This window comes from Melopsittacus undulatus, chromosome 3, assembly GCF_012275295.1.
Source record: "Melopsittacus undulatus isolate bMelUnd1 chromosome 3, bMelUnd1.mat.Z, whole genome shotgun sequence".
NCBI lineage: Eukaryota > Metazoa > Chordata > Aves > Psittaciformes > Psittaculidae > Melopsittacus > Melopsittacus undulatus.
In genome coordinates this window covers 100,903,588-100,920,976 of record NC_047529.1, presented here as the reverse complement: position 1 = coordinate 100,920,976, position 17,389 = coordinate 100,903,588, and the positions used below count along the sequence as shown (strand labels likewise).

At 40.2% G+C, this 17,389-nt stretch overlaps 1 protein-coding gene across 1 annotated transcript in view; it reads right to left on the bottom strand.

Annotated features, from left to right (window-relative positions):
* Positions 1-17,389, bottom strand: part of DAAM2 (dishevelled associated activator of morphogenesis 2) — a 189,048-nt gene that overhangs the window by 115,447 nt on the left and 56,212 nt on the right. Inside the window, exon 2 of the mRNA XM_031045644.2 lies at positions 7,734-7,936. Coding sequence (XP_030901504.1) covers positions 7,734-7,907 — 174 coding nt within the window. The 5' untranslated portion in view covers positions 7,908-7,936. The remainder of the gene's footprint in view (positions 1-7,733; positions 7,937-17,389) is intronic.

The following is a 17,389-nucleotide window of genomic DNA, read 5'->3' as shown; positions in this document are numbered from 1 at the left end:
ACTGAGCTGTTTTATATCAAGTAACTATCGGTCTATAAGTCTTGTAGTAAAGCAACAAGATCTACAAAACAGTGTATCCCTGCACAGAAGCCTTATAACTACAGGTACTTTGGTAACACCCCCAGCTTCTTCCAACCCAAAATCTGTCATGTAAGCCTGGGTCTAGATTTATGTTTGTTTACACAACCCTATTGATTCTCAGACACAGAATGTGAGACCTGGCTCCCATTTCATGCTCTTCTCACAGCATCTGGGTCTCACACATTTACAGCACAGTGACTGCTGCTTCTTAACACAGCTGGTCAGGGAGCTGCCAACCAGCTGCACCTACTGGAAAGGAGCCTAGAGAGCGAAAGTGATGGTGCTGCATTCAGTGGCCCAAGCCTGTGTCTATCTCAGGACTCCATATGCAGGTGAGTGCCTGAAGGGGGAAGCCATCTCTATCACAAAGCCTGAAAAGTAATACCTCTTCTGTGCTTGAATTTGAATTCAACTATAGAAAGCAGCAAGTAGCAATATGTGCATTAAAACCGGGACTTGTACACGTGTATAGCATATGGGACACATGTAAAACTGACCCAAGATTATGAAAAATTCTCTCTTTGAAGAGCAAGAAGAAAAAGAAAAAAGGTATCCCGGATATGGACAATTAAAACCAAAAAAGGTATCCTGGGTATATACCATCTTGCACTGAAGAATTGTGCTGGACATCTGTGAACATCTGTGCATAACTTGACAGACTATAATACCACAAAGAGCTTTTGCCTCCCAAGCCTCAGTCTCCTAATTGCTTCAGAAATCTTAAACCACCCAATACTTTTGCTATTACTATAATGGAAGACAAGTGCATCTAAGTGCATGAAAAATGTTAATCTGACAACTATAAACTACCCCAAGAGAAAGGGAAGTTTTTGTGGCCTGGCCCCCATCAGTGAGGAAAGCAATCTGCTGCCTCAGAGCTTTGCTTTTTTATGCCTTCAGAGTCAATGTCTTCTACTCAGATGGAGATGCCAAGCCTTCTTCCTGGATATGAGCTTCTGGTCATGAAAAAAAAAGAGCTTAGTCTCATCATCAGTATTTTCTTACAGCCTCCACTGGGGCATTCTCATTAAGTGCAAGAAAGGAAGAAATAATTGGGGTGGGGAGTCTCCACTGAGCCAAGACCAGCAAAGCCTACTTAGCTTGCTGGAGTCAGAGCTCATCATAGGCAAAGAAAAATGAAGAACCTCTCCAGATCTTGATTGCATATGGCACTACACAACTTTTCTAACTGATTAGGTACAAACATCCATTACAGAAAAGTACACTGGGGATGTGCACAGAGAATAAAAGAACTTCTTATGGGTAAAGCAGCATAGAGGCCCTCTTAAATTACAGCTGCAGAGAAATTTGCATTGATCAAGAAGCCACAGGCCTGTCAGGGGTGTAGTCTGAAAGTATGATTTACACACAGGGCAAGTGACATAGAAAGTAAATCCCCGTGTATTCAAAAGAATCCAGCAAGAGGATAGAAAGACTCAAAAGACAGATAATTTGAAGCTGAAATACTCAAATCTTGGTAACATGTCTGAATTTAAATGTGAGTAAATACTGTTATCAATACACATGGTAAGTTTGGGGTTTGAAGTGAGGACCTAAAATGCATGTCTTTCTAAGCCACAAACTTTCAGTGAGAAAGTAAGAACTAAAAAAGCTTCAGACATGGAGGATAATTTCTGGGAAGGTGGTGCTCAACTCTGGGAGCCAAAAGACAGATCAGGCAGCTCTGCATATCTGTTCCCTAGAAGCATTCCAAGGGAGTTGGTTGAGAAGTAGAGAACTTTGTTCTCCAGGTCTGTCAACAAACACAAACACAGCTGTTGCCCTCTTGTGCATACATACACTGACATATATTGTCTATGTTCACACGAAAGCCCACAACAGAGGCATTTCTTGTACTTTTTTACACCATGAATACCCTTGCAGGTTGCAGAGCCAAAGAGGGGCCTCATGAACACTACCACAGCTATGACTTGGCAAGCTTGAGTGGGACAGGTGATATATGGGAGTACTTATTCAATGTGGTGAAGCCTAGTTTTCATCTAACGTTTATGTTGTATCCATTACATTAAATGGCCCGCATGGGAGAACTACGCATGAAGGAAACATGCTACTTCCAAGTCAGCTGTTTGCAGTGCGAACGGCTACTACAGTTATTTAGGTTTGGATCTCATCTCCCTTGAGGAAGGTGTGTTATCTGGCATGTGCCAAATTGATACCTTGCTCAGAAATTAGTTTGTTTCCTCTAATGAAAGAAATAAATGTTTTCTCAGACACTTCCATGCTGTACCTTAATCTCCTTCAACATAAAATTCCTTTTTCTTTCTTTTTTCCTCAACTTTCCTCTGGGAAGAGAGACTGTGATCACTGAATTTTACTCTCTGTGAAGGCAGAAGAAGAACAGATGTGCAGAAATGTCACAGAGTAAGCAAAGACCAGATTTTTCCCACACCTTCTGTTATTGATCACTTCTTTCAATTATACTAGAAATGTGTCCTACACCTCTTCAAAGAGAGAGGGGAAGGAGAGAGAAGAATGTATGTTGCCTCATTCAGCAGCTAAAGAATGACGGGAACATGAAGTTGTCATTTCAGCGGATGCAAAGAAACATAACAGGAGGACAAAAAAGATGCTGGATAATTCTGAAGTTTTCAAATACAGAGAGTTAATTAGTATTTATGCTGCTCCTCAACTGTAAATAATGGAAGTCAGTAGTCACTTTTGCTGGCATAAGGCCCAAAGTTTTGCTCTGGAAAAGCCTGGGAAGGTGGTAAATTGTAATATGGATAAAAGCTTTTTGGAATCTATAAAGTCAACAAAACATATTATATAGGGACTCTGAGAAAAAAAAAAGAAGGAAAAAAATTATGATAGAACAGGTTCAGATGCAACATAAGAGAAAAAAAACTGTGAGAGAAGAATGCAGTCAATATCCCACCTGAGCTAAATAGCAGAATGCTTCAAAGGCAGCCGGCTAAGAGGGGATAAAAGCAATAATTTCTCAATTCTTTCCCAGTGTAAGAATCTAATGTGGAGTAAGTAACACATCCAAGCTTGAAGGCTGTAATAACATGATTGACTTTGAAAGAAGCAATTCAAAATACAATTCCACTTCTTCCCTGTGAAACAGTGCATATTAAAGTAGACAGTCTTGATTTCCACCTTCTGAAATACCATGATCACCTCAACAGAGCCACTAACAAAAGAAACAAAAAGAGAAACAACAAAGGTACAAATTCTTTTGTAAAGAACTTTTTGTAAAAAACTTTCACCTCTTTCCTCTGTGCTATTATTCTTTACATTTTATTACTGTCACTGAACTCCTAACATTGAAGTCACGCTTCTTGGCATGGTCCATGTTCACATTTGGTATCAGGTTGCACATGTAAGAGTGATCTAGACGGCAATATCTTTAGCATCAAGCAGCACACCACCCTTAACCAACAAGAAGAGTTCAGAGCTCTAATACTGAGAAAAAGGAATCAGAATCTACTGTGACAGGAACACACTGCTGCTAAGAAATATGAACAAGGACATGGAGAACTTGTTTCATGAAACAAATTATTTCCCCTTGCCTTGCAGTAGTTCTTCCAGATTCTTCTGCAGTTCCTGTTCAGTCAATAAATCTGTACAAGCAAAAACACATGTGCTTAGCACAGCCATTTTTGCCAGCAGGCACAAAACCAGCTTGGCGCCTGCCAATAAGACCACCAAGTGCAGCAGCACTCCACAGTAGTATAAACAGTGCCAGCTGAGGAGACTGAAGCAAAAAGCAGAAGTGATGCTGGCTACAACAGCCTTGATTGTCAAGTAGGGCCAGTCTGGTAATTTTTGAGGTACAGGACCACTCTCCATACCCTGCTCTCAAGAGCTTTTCTCCCTTGCCTGTTCATCGAAAGAGAGATGCCAATGCCAGCTGTTCCGCACTCTTTCAATTGGGTGCACAAAAGTAAACCTTCGAGGGGTAAAGCTTGTGGCCACAAGCATTTTTGTTTGCTTTGTTTCTTCTGCATCTAGACTTCTTATAAGGACTTACCTGTACTGTCACCACTGCATTAGTCCCAAAGCAATTACTGTCAGCAGACAGCCTGATAGCTACTACGTCTTTTCCTACCTTAGCCCAAACAAAATCAGACTGAATCACCCTGAGCATTGTCTACATTCAGACCTACTCTCTGTGCATGTTCCCAATGGAATAAATAGAGATTGAATTTGACCCATAATAGGAGTAACCCTTTCTGGTTTAATTTTCTAATCCAGGAGAAAAGGCCTCACCATAGCATGCACAAAATCTTGGGATCCTTCCTAGAACTGTTTTTCTGGTTGAGCACCATCAAGAACAGATATTTCTGCTAAAATCAGCATCAACTTATCATTTGACAACAACTGCCTTTGTCAGAGTCCAGTTAAGGAGCTGCTGTTACTCAGCTGGTTGGTCTGGGTGCATCCCCCAGACAGAGCAGCCAATGCATGTTTATTCACCTTAGTCTGGCATTTACAGAAGCAAGCTTGCAACTCTGGAGGTGTCTTGCGACTACATCAGAAATAAACAATCCCAACACATTCCTAATTCCTCCTCTTGTAAAATGGACATCTCCAAATTCACTTTTCATGATATTAATATAAGGACCACAGGAACAAGAGAACACAAGCTCTGGAGCTCAAAATTACCATTTTTCTCAGAAAGTAATGTAGAAATACACTAAATATTTATTGGACTGGAAAACTCATCACAAGGGAGGCTTTTCCAGCACAGCTAGGCTTAGCTCTTCTTGTCATTAACTCTTATGTGGGAAAATGCCCCAGATTTTAACTGCAACAAGGGGGATAATAAGGCCTTTAAAAATTCATTCAAGCACACCGACGGGTTTTTTTATACCCTTTGTAGAGCAGATGGCAAGATGAGGCGATACCCCCTGGGCCTGCATCAGGGATCTTAAAACAAATGCTCTTCTCAAAACAGATCTCAGATGATGTTGGTGTCATCATTTCACTCGGGGATTTGGGTCAGAAGGCTTTACACTCAAATCTGGTTTTTATATAGTACAAGTGCACCCAGACTAGACTAACGGATAAGCAGCAGGGAGGGTGGTACACACACAGAGCCCTCTCAGGCACTTCCAGGTTGCTGATTTACACTGGTGCATTTACACTGAATCTTTCTAATCCAATTAAAATCTCATTTGACCTGTCAATACAGATGCAGCCTGTTTTATAGTAGTGTCTTATAGACCATGCATTAATCCAGACCCATGGACAAACTAGCCCTTCTAGGCAAATTCTGCATTTGGCCAATTTGGTTTTTCACCCAAGTTCTCTCACTCAAAGTCCTTAACTGCTCACATGTTACCTGCCTACCCAGGAACTCCTCTGGACATGTATACCTATCCTATCCGAGTACTTTATAAAAATGTATGATGCACACCATTAGCCTTCTGAAAAATAGAACTTTTCTCTCCCAGCTCACTTCTCACATAATGATGGCTAAGTTACTATCATTAAATGTAAGAACATGAATATGATCTATTTTCATTTCAATAGCTTCATTTGTTTGAAATGCATGTGCCAGTTACAGGCTGTCAGCACCAGCACATTTAATAAGTTATAACACGGACCAACAACTCTCAAACTTCTGGGGCCAAAAACTTTTACAGATCATCATGTATGCTTGTCACTAAATTCTGCACCAAAAACATTATAAATTATACTGTGTAATAGACTTCCAGAAAGCAGCTGTGAGCTGTTTTGCCACAAGCCCATGAAACCCAGTATTTGCCAAGCATGAAACAGGAAGGTAAAAGCACCCTTAATACCACCATAAACTCTCAAAATTCCTCATAGAAACCAATGCCCTTCTCAATGCGCAAAAGCCCAGCAGCTAAACCAAGTGTTTCACAATGACCAAAAGGTAAACTTATTCAAGTTTTCACATGTCAAGTTCAGAAGCAAAGTGTATCTGTTGGTGACACCTTCATAAAAGCTGATTTGAATGCTTCAATGGATCTCAGTACTGGTAAACTTTGATACAGCAATTAAAGCTTTGCATGTGTAAATCAATACTCAAAACAGCACCCAGCATTAAACTAACAGCAGACTACACTCTTACTCATGAGAGATACCTGTCACCAAGCAGAATTCTCCAGTCAGTCAGCTGCAATTTCAGAGAGAAATTCAAGTAGTCTCACATAAAAGATAAACTGACTTAAATATAGACCAGGATTTTGTGAACTCTCTCTATTAAGAGGAGATTCCTCATCTGCTACTTAGGAGCAAGTAGACTCTTTTTGTTGCACACCCTATTCTTCCTGAAACCACTGCAAATCTTCTCATTCCCACAGTCTTGTCATAGAAAACTGTAAATGCTAGAAAATTATCATGGGTGCTAGGGGACATGGAAACAGTTAATGAAAAAGAAATCAATACTAAATTACTGTGTACATAGAAGGCAACTTTGGCTGAGGAAGTCCTCGAGCTGAAAATTGTTAAACGGTTGGAGAGTACCATGGAAAAGACCACCCTAAGGCCACATCTTAAATGTGGTCTAGGCCTAAACACCCCAGGCATCTGCTTTGGACCCCATCTTGTAATAGGAGCCTAGGCTAGGTTGTCAGACCACTGATTTGACAAACTATAGCTGTCCCTATGTTTATATGACTTACTATAGTTGTTCAGATCTTAACCTCCACTTACATACCTAAATTATGTGGTTATTTTCATAGCACTCTGAAGCCATGGTAGTGGACAAGAACTTACTGGGCTAATGTTATAAGTGTAATGTAGGAAGGTTATTGTCAAATTCCTCTAATTCTGAGATCCAGTATTTTCTGTTCTATTCCTCATCTCAGTGCCAGCACTCAGGCTTATATATACACTCATTTTACTTAACCTCCAATCTCAGAGTAGTAATGAGATAGCTGATCAATTGCATCAAATGGGCATCACCTTTATGATGCGGACTGCAAAACATCACAGCCCTATGACCTCTGCCTGTGTTTTGCATTCAGGTTGAACAAGAGGGCAAAGACAGTGAAGTCATTTGATACCAAGAATGAACAGTAAGTGCAGTGCCTGCTACTGGTATCTTTTGACATTTACCACAAAAACAAAGTTCACCTGAAATACATCCTTCCCTTCCTGTTCATGTCTGTGCTGTTACCGACATTATGAACGGGAAGGAATTTCATGGTTCAAAGGCAGCTGGATGATGAAACAGTCAGCATGGTCACCTGCTTTTTGTACCTCACCAGAAGTGTGCTTCTAATCCACAAACCAATCCACCAATCCATCAATCAACAAACAGTATAGTCCTTATTTTATAGGCCCAAAACCCCTACTGTGCTATACCACGCAGCAGATTTCATACCGAAGTTGCTAACAAGAAATTGGCTGTCAGCGATTCATTCTCTACAAAACTTGTGAGGCTCCTTCTAATATGCCCAATTCTGCATATGGAGGATTGCATAAGCATATTTAAGCATATTGGAGTATCTTCTTGTAGAGTGCCACTGTCATCCACCCTCTCATTTGTCTCCTTTCTCCCGCCAAGGAATTGGTTATAAAAGAATGAGGGGGAGGGAGAAGCCTCAACATAAATATTTATCCTATCCCTAATAAATTCCCTAAGTCCCTTTACTCCTTTCTCTGAGGAGTTCATCTACCCCCTAAAATATATCAATCTGCCAGCAGAAACTTACCACAAGTTCTGAGAATCTGGCATTGAGCTCCTCTGCTGGTGGGATTGGGACAGAAAACTCAAGGAATTGGAGGGGGTTATTGTCCTTGAGATTGATTTCAGGGAGGTCACTACCCCCAAAACAGCAAAGAAACCCCAATGCATGACGATTCCTCTTCCGGGGTGCCATGGTCATGGTGTATGGTGCTATCTTCTGATCATGTTCTACAGGAAGAAAAAAGAAAAAACAGACATTAGTTGATAAACAAGATTCTGCTGGACCTGTGCAGCACTCTGCAGTTACAAGTCACAGGTGTAACAGCTGAAAGAGAACAGAAGGATCCGAGACACAAAAGAGCAAAACACTCAAGACAGACAAGGTAGCTATGCTTTAATATAGTATTAACGTGTTCCTGTATGGCAGCATAAATCACTTCTATCCAAGTTTCTAAAGAGATTTTACAAATTCAGTGTGGGTTTTCCCAGGAGGTAGATTTATCAGCAATACCCTGCAGCCAAGGTTGAATGCTACCATTGAATGCTATTGGCCTTTCTCTCACCACTATAGTAAAGGAACCAAAGTATCAGAAGCAAAAAACATACACTGAAGGATTTACCCAGAATAACTAGAAGAATCCTCCAAAGGCATGCCATTTGGTCAAGATAAAATGAACAATGAAACATTAAAGCAGAAATCAATTTTTCCCCCCCCCCCCGAGGCAGACCACCAACACTATGGCTCTATGTCCAGGAGTATTGCAGTAGGACCATTTTGTCTAGCCCACTTTCAAACACACACAACTAGTTTGGGTTGCTTTATGTATCCAAGGGAGAAAATGTGCAGTGCTAACGCATGCTTTCAGATGTATATTTGAGCTACCCCACCTTGACAGGACCCAGGCTTGAGGGGCATTAGTATCAGGAGTGTAAAGGAAGGCAAAAGGAGGCCTGAAGGAGGAGCTAGGAGTCACTGATTTCACCACACAACACCATTTGTGAGCAGCCTATCCAAACAGGAAGTCTCCTGCCAGTAGTTGGAAAGGAGGGATCTGTGCAGTCCACAGAGAGCCACATATTTTGCCCTTTTAAGGGACTTGTTGTTTGACAGCTCAGGGGCTTATTTGTGTTATATTTTTTGAAGGACGTCACTTTTTCACTTGATCTGCAGAATAAGCCACATCCTTAGAGAGTAAATAATTAAAGCCTGTTGTGAAGCCTAGGTCTTGGGAACAGGGCAGGAAAGCAGGGAGGGAGATGGCAGGTGAACCAAACCACAGGATGCTGGATGCTGCATCAGCAGCAACACAGCTGAGCTTTGTCATCAGAGCAGCTGCTGCCCTAACCTGCTCCACAATGTTTTAGTCTGCTTGCCAGAACAAGGCTGCTTTGAGCTCTCATAAAGACTAAGTAGCTGTGCTAGAAAAAGCACCTTTAGGAGAGCAGTTGCATGGTGGGTCTTAAGATACTGAACAGAGGCAGAGGCTCTCCAGGGATGTTTTGTATAGACATCAGCATGCTTACTTAAGAAAAAAAAAAAACAACAAAACCTAAGCAACAGCAAAAAAAAAAAAAAAGCACCCAAACCTCCACCCTTGCAGCACTATGTACTTGGCAGGCACCTACCCTACTTTGTGCTAGGGTTAATTTATGTAGCACCTTCTCTTATGCACTGGAAGGGCATCAGCTGCAACTCTCACACAGCTGAAAGTGAGCTGGTACCAAGCACTGTCTTCTGGAATGTCCACTTTCCTTTGCTCTTCATGCCAACCCTGCAAGGGATGGTTTGGCTCAGCAGGACACTAGGGTAGTGTGATGCTAGCTTCAAAAGTACATTCATAAAAATATCCTCATTAGGAGATGCCTCACTAGGAGATCAACATAATCCTGGAACTGTTCTCTGACACTGTCAGCATAACCAAAATGCCCTCAAATCTACCACAATGGCATGCACAGCAACTTCTGTTTCCCCTCAGTGGTGGGGACTTGAGAGATTCAGTTCTTAAAAGGTTTCACAAGAGAGCCTCAGAAGTCGAACTTGTCCACCACAGATCATCTTCTCAGGGACTACTCTGAGTAGAATATCCTTGATGGTAATCTTATCATGGATGAGGTTTGAACCCGTTAGTTTGACAAATTTTGGTTTGGAAGGAACTCAAATCAATGAGACCTAATTTAAGTACAATATAACTACACTTAATTCAATTGTAACCAAATTCTGGTCCACTGCCTAGAGGCTTCTTCACCAACCACCAAAAGGAACAGCATTCCCTGGGGCATGGAAAGTGAATGATCCTTGGAACAAATTGCCGAGAGATTGATTAGACCGTAATGTTTTCCTTTACAAGTTGAGGACAAAACTTTGGTAAACACTCCTCTAAAACAGGTACTTTTCCAGGAAATCAATACTGTATGAACGGATAAGAAGATCAACATTTTCTACAGAACAAGTACTGCGGTGCAGTACCTGTGGTTGTCTTGTACTGACATTTCATCACTCAGCATCTATCTTGAGCAGGTTCAACTAAGAGGTGCACAGTCTCCAGGCCTTCTTCACCCATAATGCCAAAAAAATGCACAAGCTAGTGCTTGTTCCTGCGCTGTTTTTACAAAATCAGCACCTGGTCCTTGGGATCTATACTTGAGAAACTCAGCAAAAGCTACTCAGTTTTCACTACTCCGCAAAAGCATGCACAGCTCACATAAACTGTAACCTTGCAATGCCTCAATTTCCCAAAGCAACATTCCACTGCACAACTTGTACTCTTAACACTGGCATTTTCCAGGTCTGTCCATAAGCAGCATGCAAAAAATTCATACTGACACAGAGGGGTAAAATGGTACTTTTGTATTGCTACAATACCATAGCTGTAGATAGGTGGGGTGTGAGGTGTCTAGATGCTTTAAAATAAGAATAATTGAACACTTCGAGAGAAATCCAGCATAGGTATTTTAGAAATTAAACACTGAATGAATGAACAATATTTCTAAGTTGGAGCACTATCTTTCTAAAGATTAGCCCTGCCACTCACCAGATGCTGAAGGGCATTTACTTAAGAAATGTGCTTCCAAAGGATAGGGTGGGTGTAGGGCAGAAGGCAACAAAGAAAATTTAAAAATAATATCTTTCATCTTTGAGTGGTAATTGATACAAAGCTGTCAAAAATAATAAGTATAGAAACAACAAAAAGTGTTGGGTTTTTTTTATTCTAATAAAAGCTCTATTGCCTTTAACTTCTTGCAAGTAAAGCAATTGTAAAAATGAAACATGTTCAATTATCTATTTCTATATATACCTTCAGCAGAATCAATGGGAAATCTCTCTCTGGAGAGAATCCTACTATTACACATAGCTCCCTCCCACAGCTCTTCTTGGTTGTACTGTTTTACCCTTTTGCAAAACACAAGCAAGTTGCTGTCATTTCAACAGCTAACCGCACACCCCCTCCTTGTAGCGATCCCCCTCCTGCTTCCCAGCCCCATCTGTGGTTCGGCTCAGGTCAGGAGTCACAGCCTGGAACACTGCCTGAGGTCTAATTATAACAATGTCCTCTTCCTCTGACAGGGCGTATGTGTTCATTTCTAAACCATTTGGCACAGTGACAAAGCACAATTAAGCTAATGCAATTTTTAAGTCTTATCAGAAGGTTTAGCTACATGGAATGGGATCCATGTTAACAGCACACCAGGATCCTCTTTCAATTGGAGGTTGTAAATGTTTTCTTCAATCTCTTTTCTTCATTCTCATCTCAGAAATGATACTTTTCATGTGAACATATCCTGAATAAGCAACGTTCCACAAACAAGACACCTGAAACAACTGCTATGCTAGCAGCTCTCCTCTAAAAGATATCTGATTAACCTAATTCTTACCTCACTTTCCTGTCCTTCTCCACAGTGAACAGTCAGAGCACAACTATAACTAAAACAGAGAAAACTATGTATCATCACCTTTGGAAAAACAGAAGAAAGAGAACTCTGTGGGTTAACTAAACACACGCAGCCCTGCAAAACTAGTTTGCAATGAAAGGAAGCATTAATGGAAAACACTGATATGCTCACTCCCAGAGCTGAATCTTTACTGATCATCAACAGACACACATTTTTGGTGGAGGTAGGCACAGTTCCCACCTGAGTGGGACTCATGGGACTCAACATATGATGCAGAATCACTGTCCACACTGGTTACGCTAACAGAAGAGGAAACAAACCAAATCATGTCCATTTCCTTTCAAATCTATATCTTTCTCTATGGCAAGATAAAACATATAAATGTGATGTATTATTACGCAAGTAGAAAGAAACCTGAATTTGGAATGGTTTGGAGCATAAGCCAACTTGCCTTCCACCCCCAAATCCAATATTGAACCTCTGTGTTATTCAGCTATTAAATAATGAGAACTTCAGGGCATTATAATAGCTACCTTCATCATCACTTACTGATGATAAAATGGAGAAAATAAGCATTGGTCTAAAAATTGTCAAAATATATACATTGGGTAAAGCTAAAGAGCTCCATATTGATCCTATTCTCAGTTCCCTAGACCACATTGCTTCTTCAGTACACAGATGGTGAAACTATGAGCTTCATATCATGTCCCAGTTGTCATGGGAATTCTCCACGTATGTCACATGTAACATGACAGATGTCAGATGCAACATAAAGGAATGGCAGCATGAGGGATAGGCCCAAAATGGATCAATAGATCACAGGAAAGAAAATCCTGGTATACACATAGTATTATATATTATTAATACTTTAATTTTTTATTCACACTTTATTTATTTATCTATTCATTTATTGCCTAGGAAGTACATCCTGAGAGAAAAGGCAAGGGTTATTAGAAGAAATACTTAATGCAACATGTCTGTCAAAAATGTGTTTATTTTTAATACTTGAAGGATGCTCAAGGACATGCTGGATGACTATTGATCACTAATGTTAGTCTGTTAATGCCCACAAACCAGATACCTCTCACCTTATACCAGCTTACCAACACAAGAAAAGCTAAAGAACTGCAAGAGGTCTTTCCTTGTCAAGGGACGAACTTGTGACACTCCCACTGCCCTCACCTGCGAATGAGGGGAGAGAGGGGAAAGCACTACAAAAAAAACTCCAAACAAACCCAAAAACTGAACAACAAAAGAAAACAGAAAAAAGATACCAGCAGGCTCCTTCTGTTCTTCCCAATACATTTATCCATCAAAATTGCATTCATAGAAAAGCAATGTTAAAACAACAGTCAAATCAAGATTCAAAATAAAAAGTGGAAAGAGCAATAAAAAAGTCAGTATCATAAATCTGGCTAGTAATTATTTTCTTTACACCTTTTTGTCTACCTTTTAATCAAGTAGAGATTAATAATTTTCTATACCTGACTTAGCTGACTGAACAATCCATTCATCTTTTTACCTGCTATGAAGTTTTATTTTCACAAATGTATTGGTTTACTATAACTCTGACTCCACACAAAAATTTGCATGGTCAAAACTAATCTGTCCTCTTAGACACCAAAAGCTGAGTCTTAATTATAAACTTACATCTCATTTAAATGCAAGTAAGCCTACACATCCTTAACATTTCTAAATGGTGATGTGATCACCACAGCTTCACCTGCAAACAAAACAAGTAACATACACAGCACACAATACAAGTGTTTACCCAGAATACATGTGTCCCTCATCTCCTCAATGTCTAAGCACACAAGATATTTGGCCAAGAGCATAGGCCAAGATGTCCTGCGAAACAGCTCTGGAGGTGGGAACACATTTTTACTTAGTGCTTATTGTACCACTGGTTCCCATTCCTATTTATCAGTTCCACACTTAGAAAAGTTTGCCAACAATTCCAACCAACATGTTGGTGGATCCAACAGGACTTCATACCCCCAAAACATAAGCAACCTTTCTGCTTTGAGCGCAGTAGTCTGGTGTCCTGCTTTTCTTTCCTTGACTTCTCCCTGTTATTACTTCCAAGTTTTCTAGTGTTGCAGCACTGCTGTTTCAGCAACATCTACCTCTTCTCAGTCAGAAAGTCTGGATTGCTACCAAAATCAATTTTCCTGTCTTTGTCACCATGAACCACATTTGTTCTATTAATAAACCTCCCTAAAGATTACTCCATTCCCTACTATTACAATAAATAAATAAATAAAAGCAAAAAACCCACAACAAAAAATTCCTTCAGGCAATTCCTTTCAGCTTTCACCTTAGTCCTCTCTTTCTGTCTACCAGCTTTAGTTCTATTCTCTATTTTTTTCACTGCTCCATAGCAATATCCTCACTTTCCTTCGTGACAACTCTTAGATTTGAAATATTTTCTTAATAGTAGCTTAGTAGTAGCCACTTCCTATGCCTCGAACTGCAAAAATACTATTTATTTATTAAGCAGATATTACAGACAAAAAAAAAAGACCTCTGAAGAGACACCTACTACATAACACAAAGTGTAAATCTACACCCTTGTGTAAAATCAAAGTGTAGATTTTACAGTTTACATTGTAAAGATGTAGGGTGTTTTTTTATTGTATTATATTCCATCAGTGTGTTTCAATTTTGTTGTATTGTACCCCATTGTCCTAGGTGTGGCACTGAGGTTATAGGTTTTCCAGTGTAGGACCTAAGCTATCTGCTTAAGTCAGTTATTGTACAGTGTCAAGTAAACTTATAGTACTATAAAAATAGTCATAAAAACAGTAGGTCAGCAAATACAGTCACCCAGCTGGAAACTTTCCAGGACACAATGGTTTACATCCCAGTAATGAAGCTGCTGCAGGGCAGCATTTAGCAGTGTCCACAAATTCAGAGTGGATAAATTTATGCTTTATGAAATAATGGTATTTATGCAATGATTTCCCCTACTGCAGCATCATCTTCACTAGATAAGTTGGTTAGTTATGTCATTGTTCTCCTTCAAACCACTGTGATAGGAAGAGCTGTGAAAATAAGCTACACAAAAACAAACATAGGGAAGGAATTCCATGGATGCCACCCCTGGACCCAATCATAAATGGGGGTAAAACCATCCAGCAGTAAGTCTTTTCAAATACTTTCTACAATCCCCACATTTTATTCTTGAAATAATTCAGGTGTTAAAGATGTTATTTTTAGCACTTGCCAAGAATATACTGTAATCTCAAGTCCTTGACTTCAGGAGAAGACTACAGTCCAAGTTGTGTCTGTGTTACCTACTAGAGTAAGTCTGAACTGCCTTTTCTGCAAACTACACATGCACCCCAGTCTGCTGTCTAGACAGCAGACCCAGGTTAGACTCTTAAGCTTCCTTCTCTTTTGGTGGTGAGTACAATGCTGTGATGCAGTTTCATAGGCAAGAGTGTCTTGAAAGATGAGTGTGAGATGAAACCCATATTCAGCATAAGAATTAACAGACTGAAGATGCAATAGACCGTGATGATGTCAGTCAAGCAGACACACACTTTAACAGCCAGAACCAGCATATTAGTCTTCTGCTTTGGTACTGAAGAAGCGTTTTCCCCCACAGGAAGGTGAAGCCCCATGCCTTTTACAGGTCTTATGGTATGCAATGCCTCCAAGAACATCACCGGTTTGAAACTAGTCCTAATTGGTAACATCTGACAGTTCTATCCATAAGACCAGCTCCCAAGGATGAGACGTGCACTCCAGCGCTGAGTCCTTGATCACCTCAAGAAAGAAGCCAAGAGTAGGCTGACCTGAAGAACAAGCTATCTCAGTCAACCTCTAAGCCAAAAGACCAGGAATACTGGTAAAGCAGATTAATGCTAGAGCTTGGTCTACAGACTTGAAATCTCTGCAACATTTCCATTGGGAATAGTGGAGTTTTATCATAAGGGATGTCAATCCAGAGTTTCCCAGTAGCATTAAGAACAGCTATGTTCAGAAGAATGATCACACAAAAACCCATTACTAAGAGCATCCTCTCTTGTTTGAGTCATTGTAATTTTTCCATTCTGTCATTGCCCAATTATTTCCAGACATGATGTAACTATTTTGCCAGGGGATTTGGGAGTCAAAATGTTGCTTTTGTTGTCATCATTATCCTGGGTGCCTGAATTTTCCAGACAAAATAAGCTGCTGAGGGCATTAGAGTGCCTCTGATGAGGGAGAAATAATCTGTAAGAACTACCAGTGTGTTCCAAGAAAAACAAACAAATGGTAGAGGTCCAATTACATCTTCCCAAACTCCAGCTCATGTCCATGTGAAATGATGTGTTCTTATTCGGACAATTAGTAGAAGAATGTTTCATCTGTTGTCCAGTGTTATCACAGCATACAAAACCTAGTTTCCATTCTAACACTGTATTCAGGAACACTACAGGACAGTAAAGCTCAACTTGACTAGAAATATGCCTTGGTCATTTCTAACCAATGGAAACTAGCCACAGGTGTAGATGTACAAGTGCTGTCTTCACTATTGACAGGGAAATCAATTGCCTGCACTGGTAAATTTTTCCTGAAGTTCTCTCATTGGGAAAAGCAACTCAGTCTTTACAGTAAATGGGTATAACTGGGAGAAACCAAACACAGACACCATTTGGACCTTTGCACTGTTTTCATGGATGGCACTGAATATCTTCAAAACTAGTGTTCATAAACACCCAGGTTCCAAGCTGCAGATCTACCACTTTCCTACTTGGTACCTCAGCCAAAGTGCAGTATATTTCTACATGTCACTGAAAACCTGTAAATAAAGTTAAATGGTAGTTCAGCTCCACATACTGAAAAACAGCTGGTAGGGATGATAGTTTAAAGAATTCTTTAGTGATGGAAAAAACAGTCAAGTAGATGCATCACAAAGAGCACGGGTCTAGAGGATTCTGATGCACTCTTCATCTTAGAGATGGTTTCTGTATGTCAAGACACAGACAGGGTCAAAGTGTCATTTTATGTATCTATTTTTCACGCTACTCAGATTCCAGAGCTGTCAACTTGGAACTGCAAATAAATTCACTCTAGAAAATTAAGTTAAAGAAAGGTCATATACAGCATTTTATTTCAGCATTTTTATTTTTGTTCAACATTCTGACAAGGGATACTCTGGGTTCAATGGCCTGAAACTTCAACATTACGCAAGTAGGTTCAAACTCTAAGCCAGCAGCTTGGTGAAGCTGTTGAACTTTTAACCTAAAGTGTCTTCATGAAGAATGGATATTTGGAAAGAGTTCTGCTCAAAGATTTTGGGTTGTTTTCTGTGTGTATTTTTAAGTGGCATCCAGACAAAATATATTTTCTGGCTGCTGTAATATTTACAGGAGGAGACTTTACACCAACACAGAAAGCTGGTTTCAGAGCCATGACTTACAGTGCTAGGCTTTGGGGCTATTAAGCATTTCACGGCATGAGGGCGAACAAGTCTTCATCTATATTTAGGTCAAATTCCATAGAGCTGATGCTCTGAGTAATGCAGGCAGTGATCAATTATGAGGGTCTGAAAAGTAAGTGCTTAGCTAAACTCAGACACCTTCCTTTCATGGTCAGTGGGTGCTTTTGGCAAACAGCAGTATGCAACAAAGACTGCATAAAAGGAGGGACAGTGAGAACCCCCCTTAAATACCCAAATGAGAGAATCTGCCCTACAAAACAATATCTATCCTTGTGGTCTAGAGCATGTGATACACAAGGAAGTGGTGGCTGTGCCAGCTGATACTGACTATTTTACTGCCTTCTCTGGGCTGCCAATAG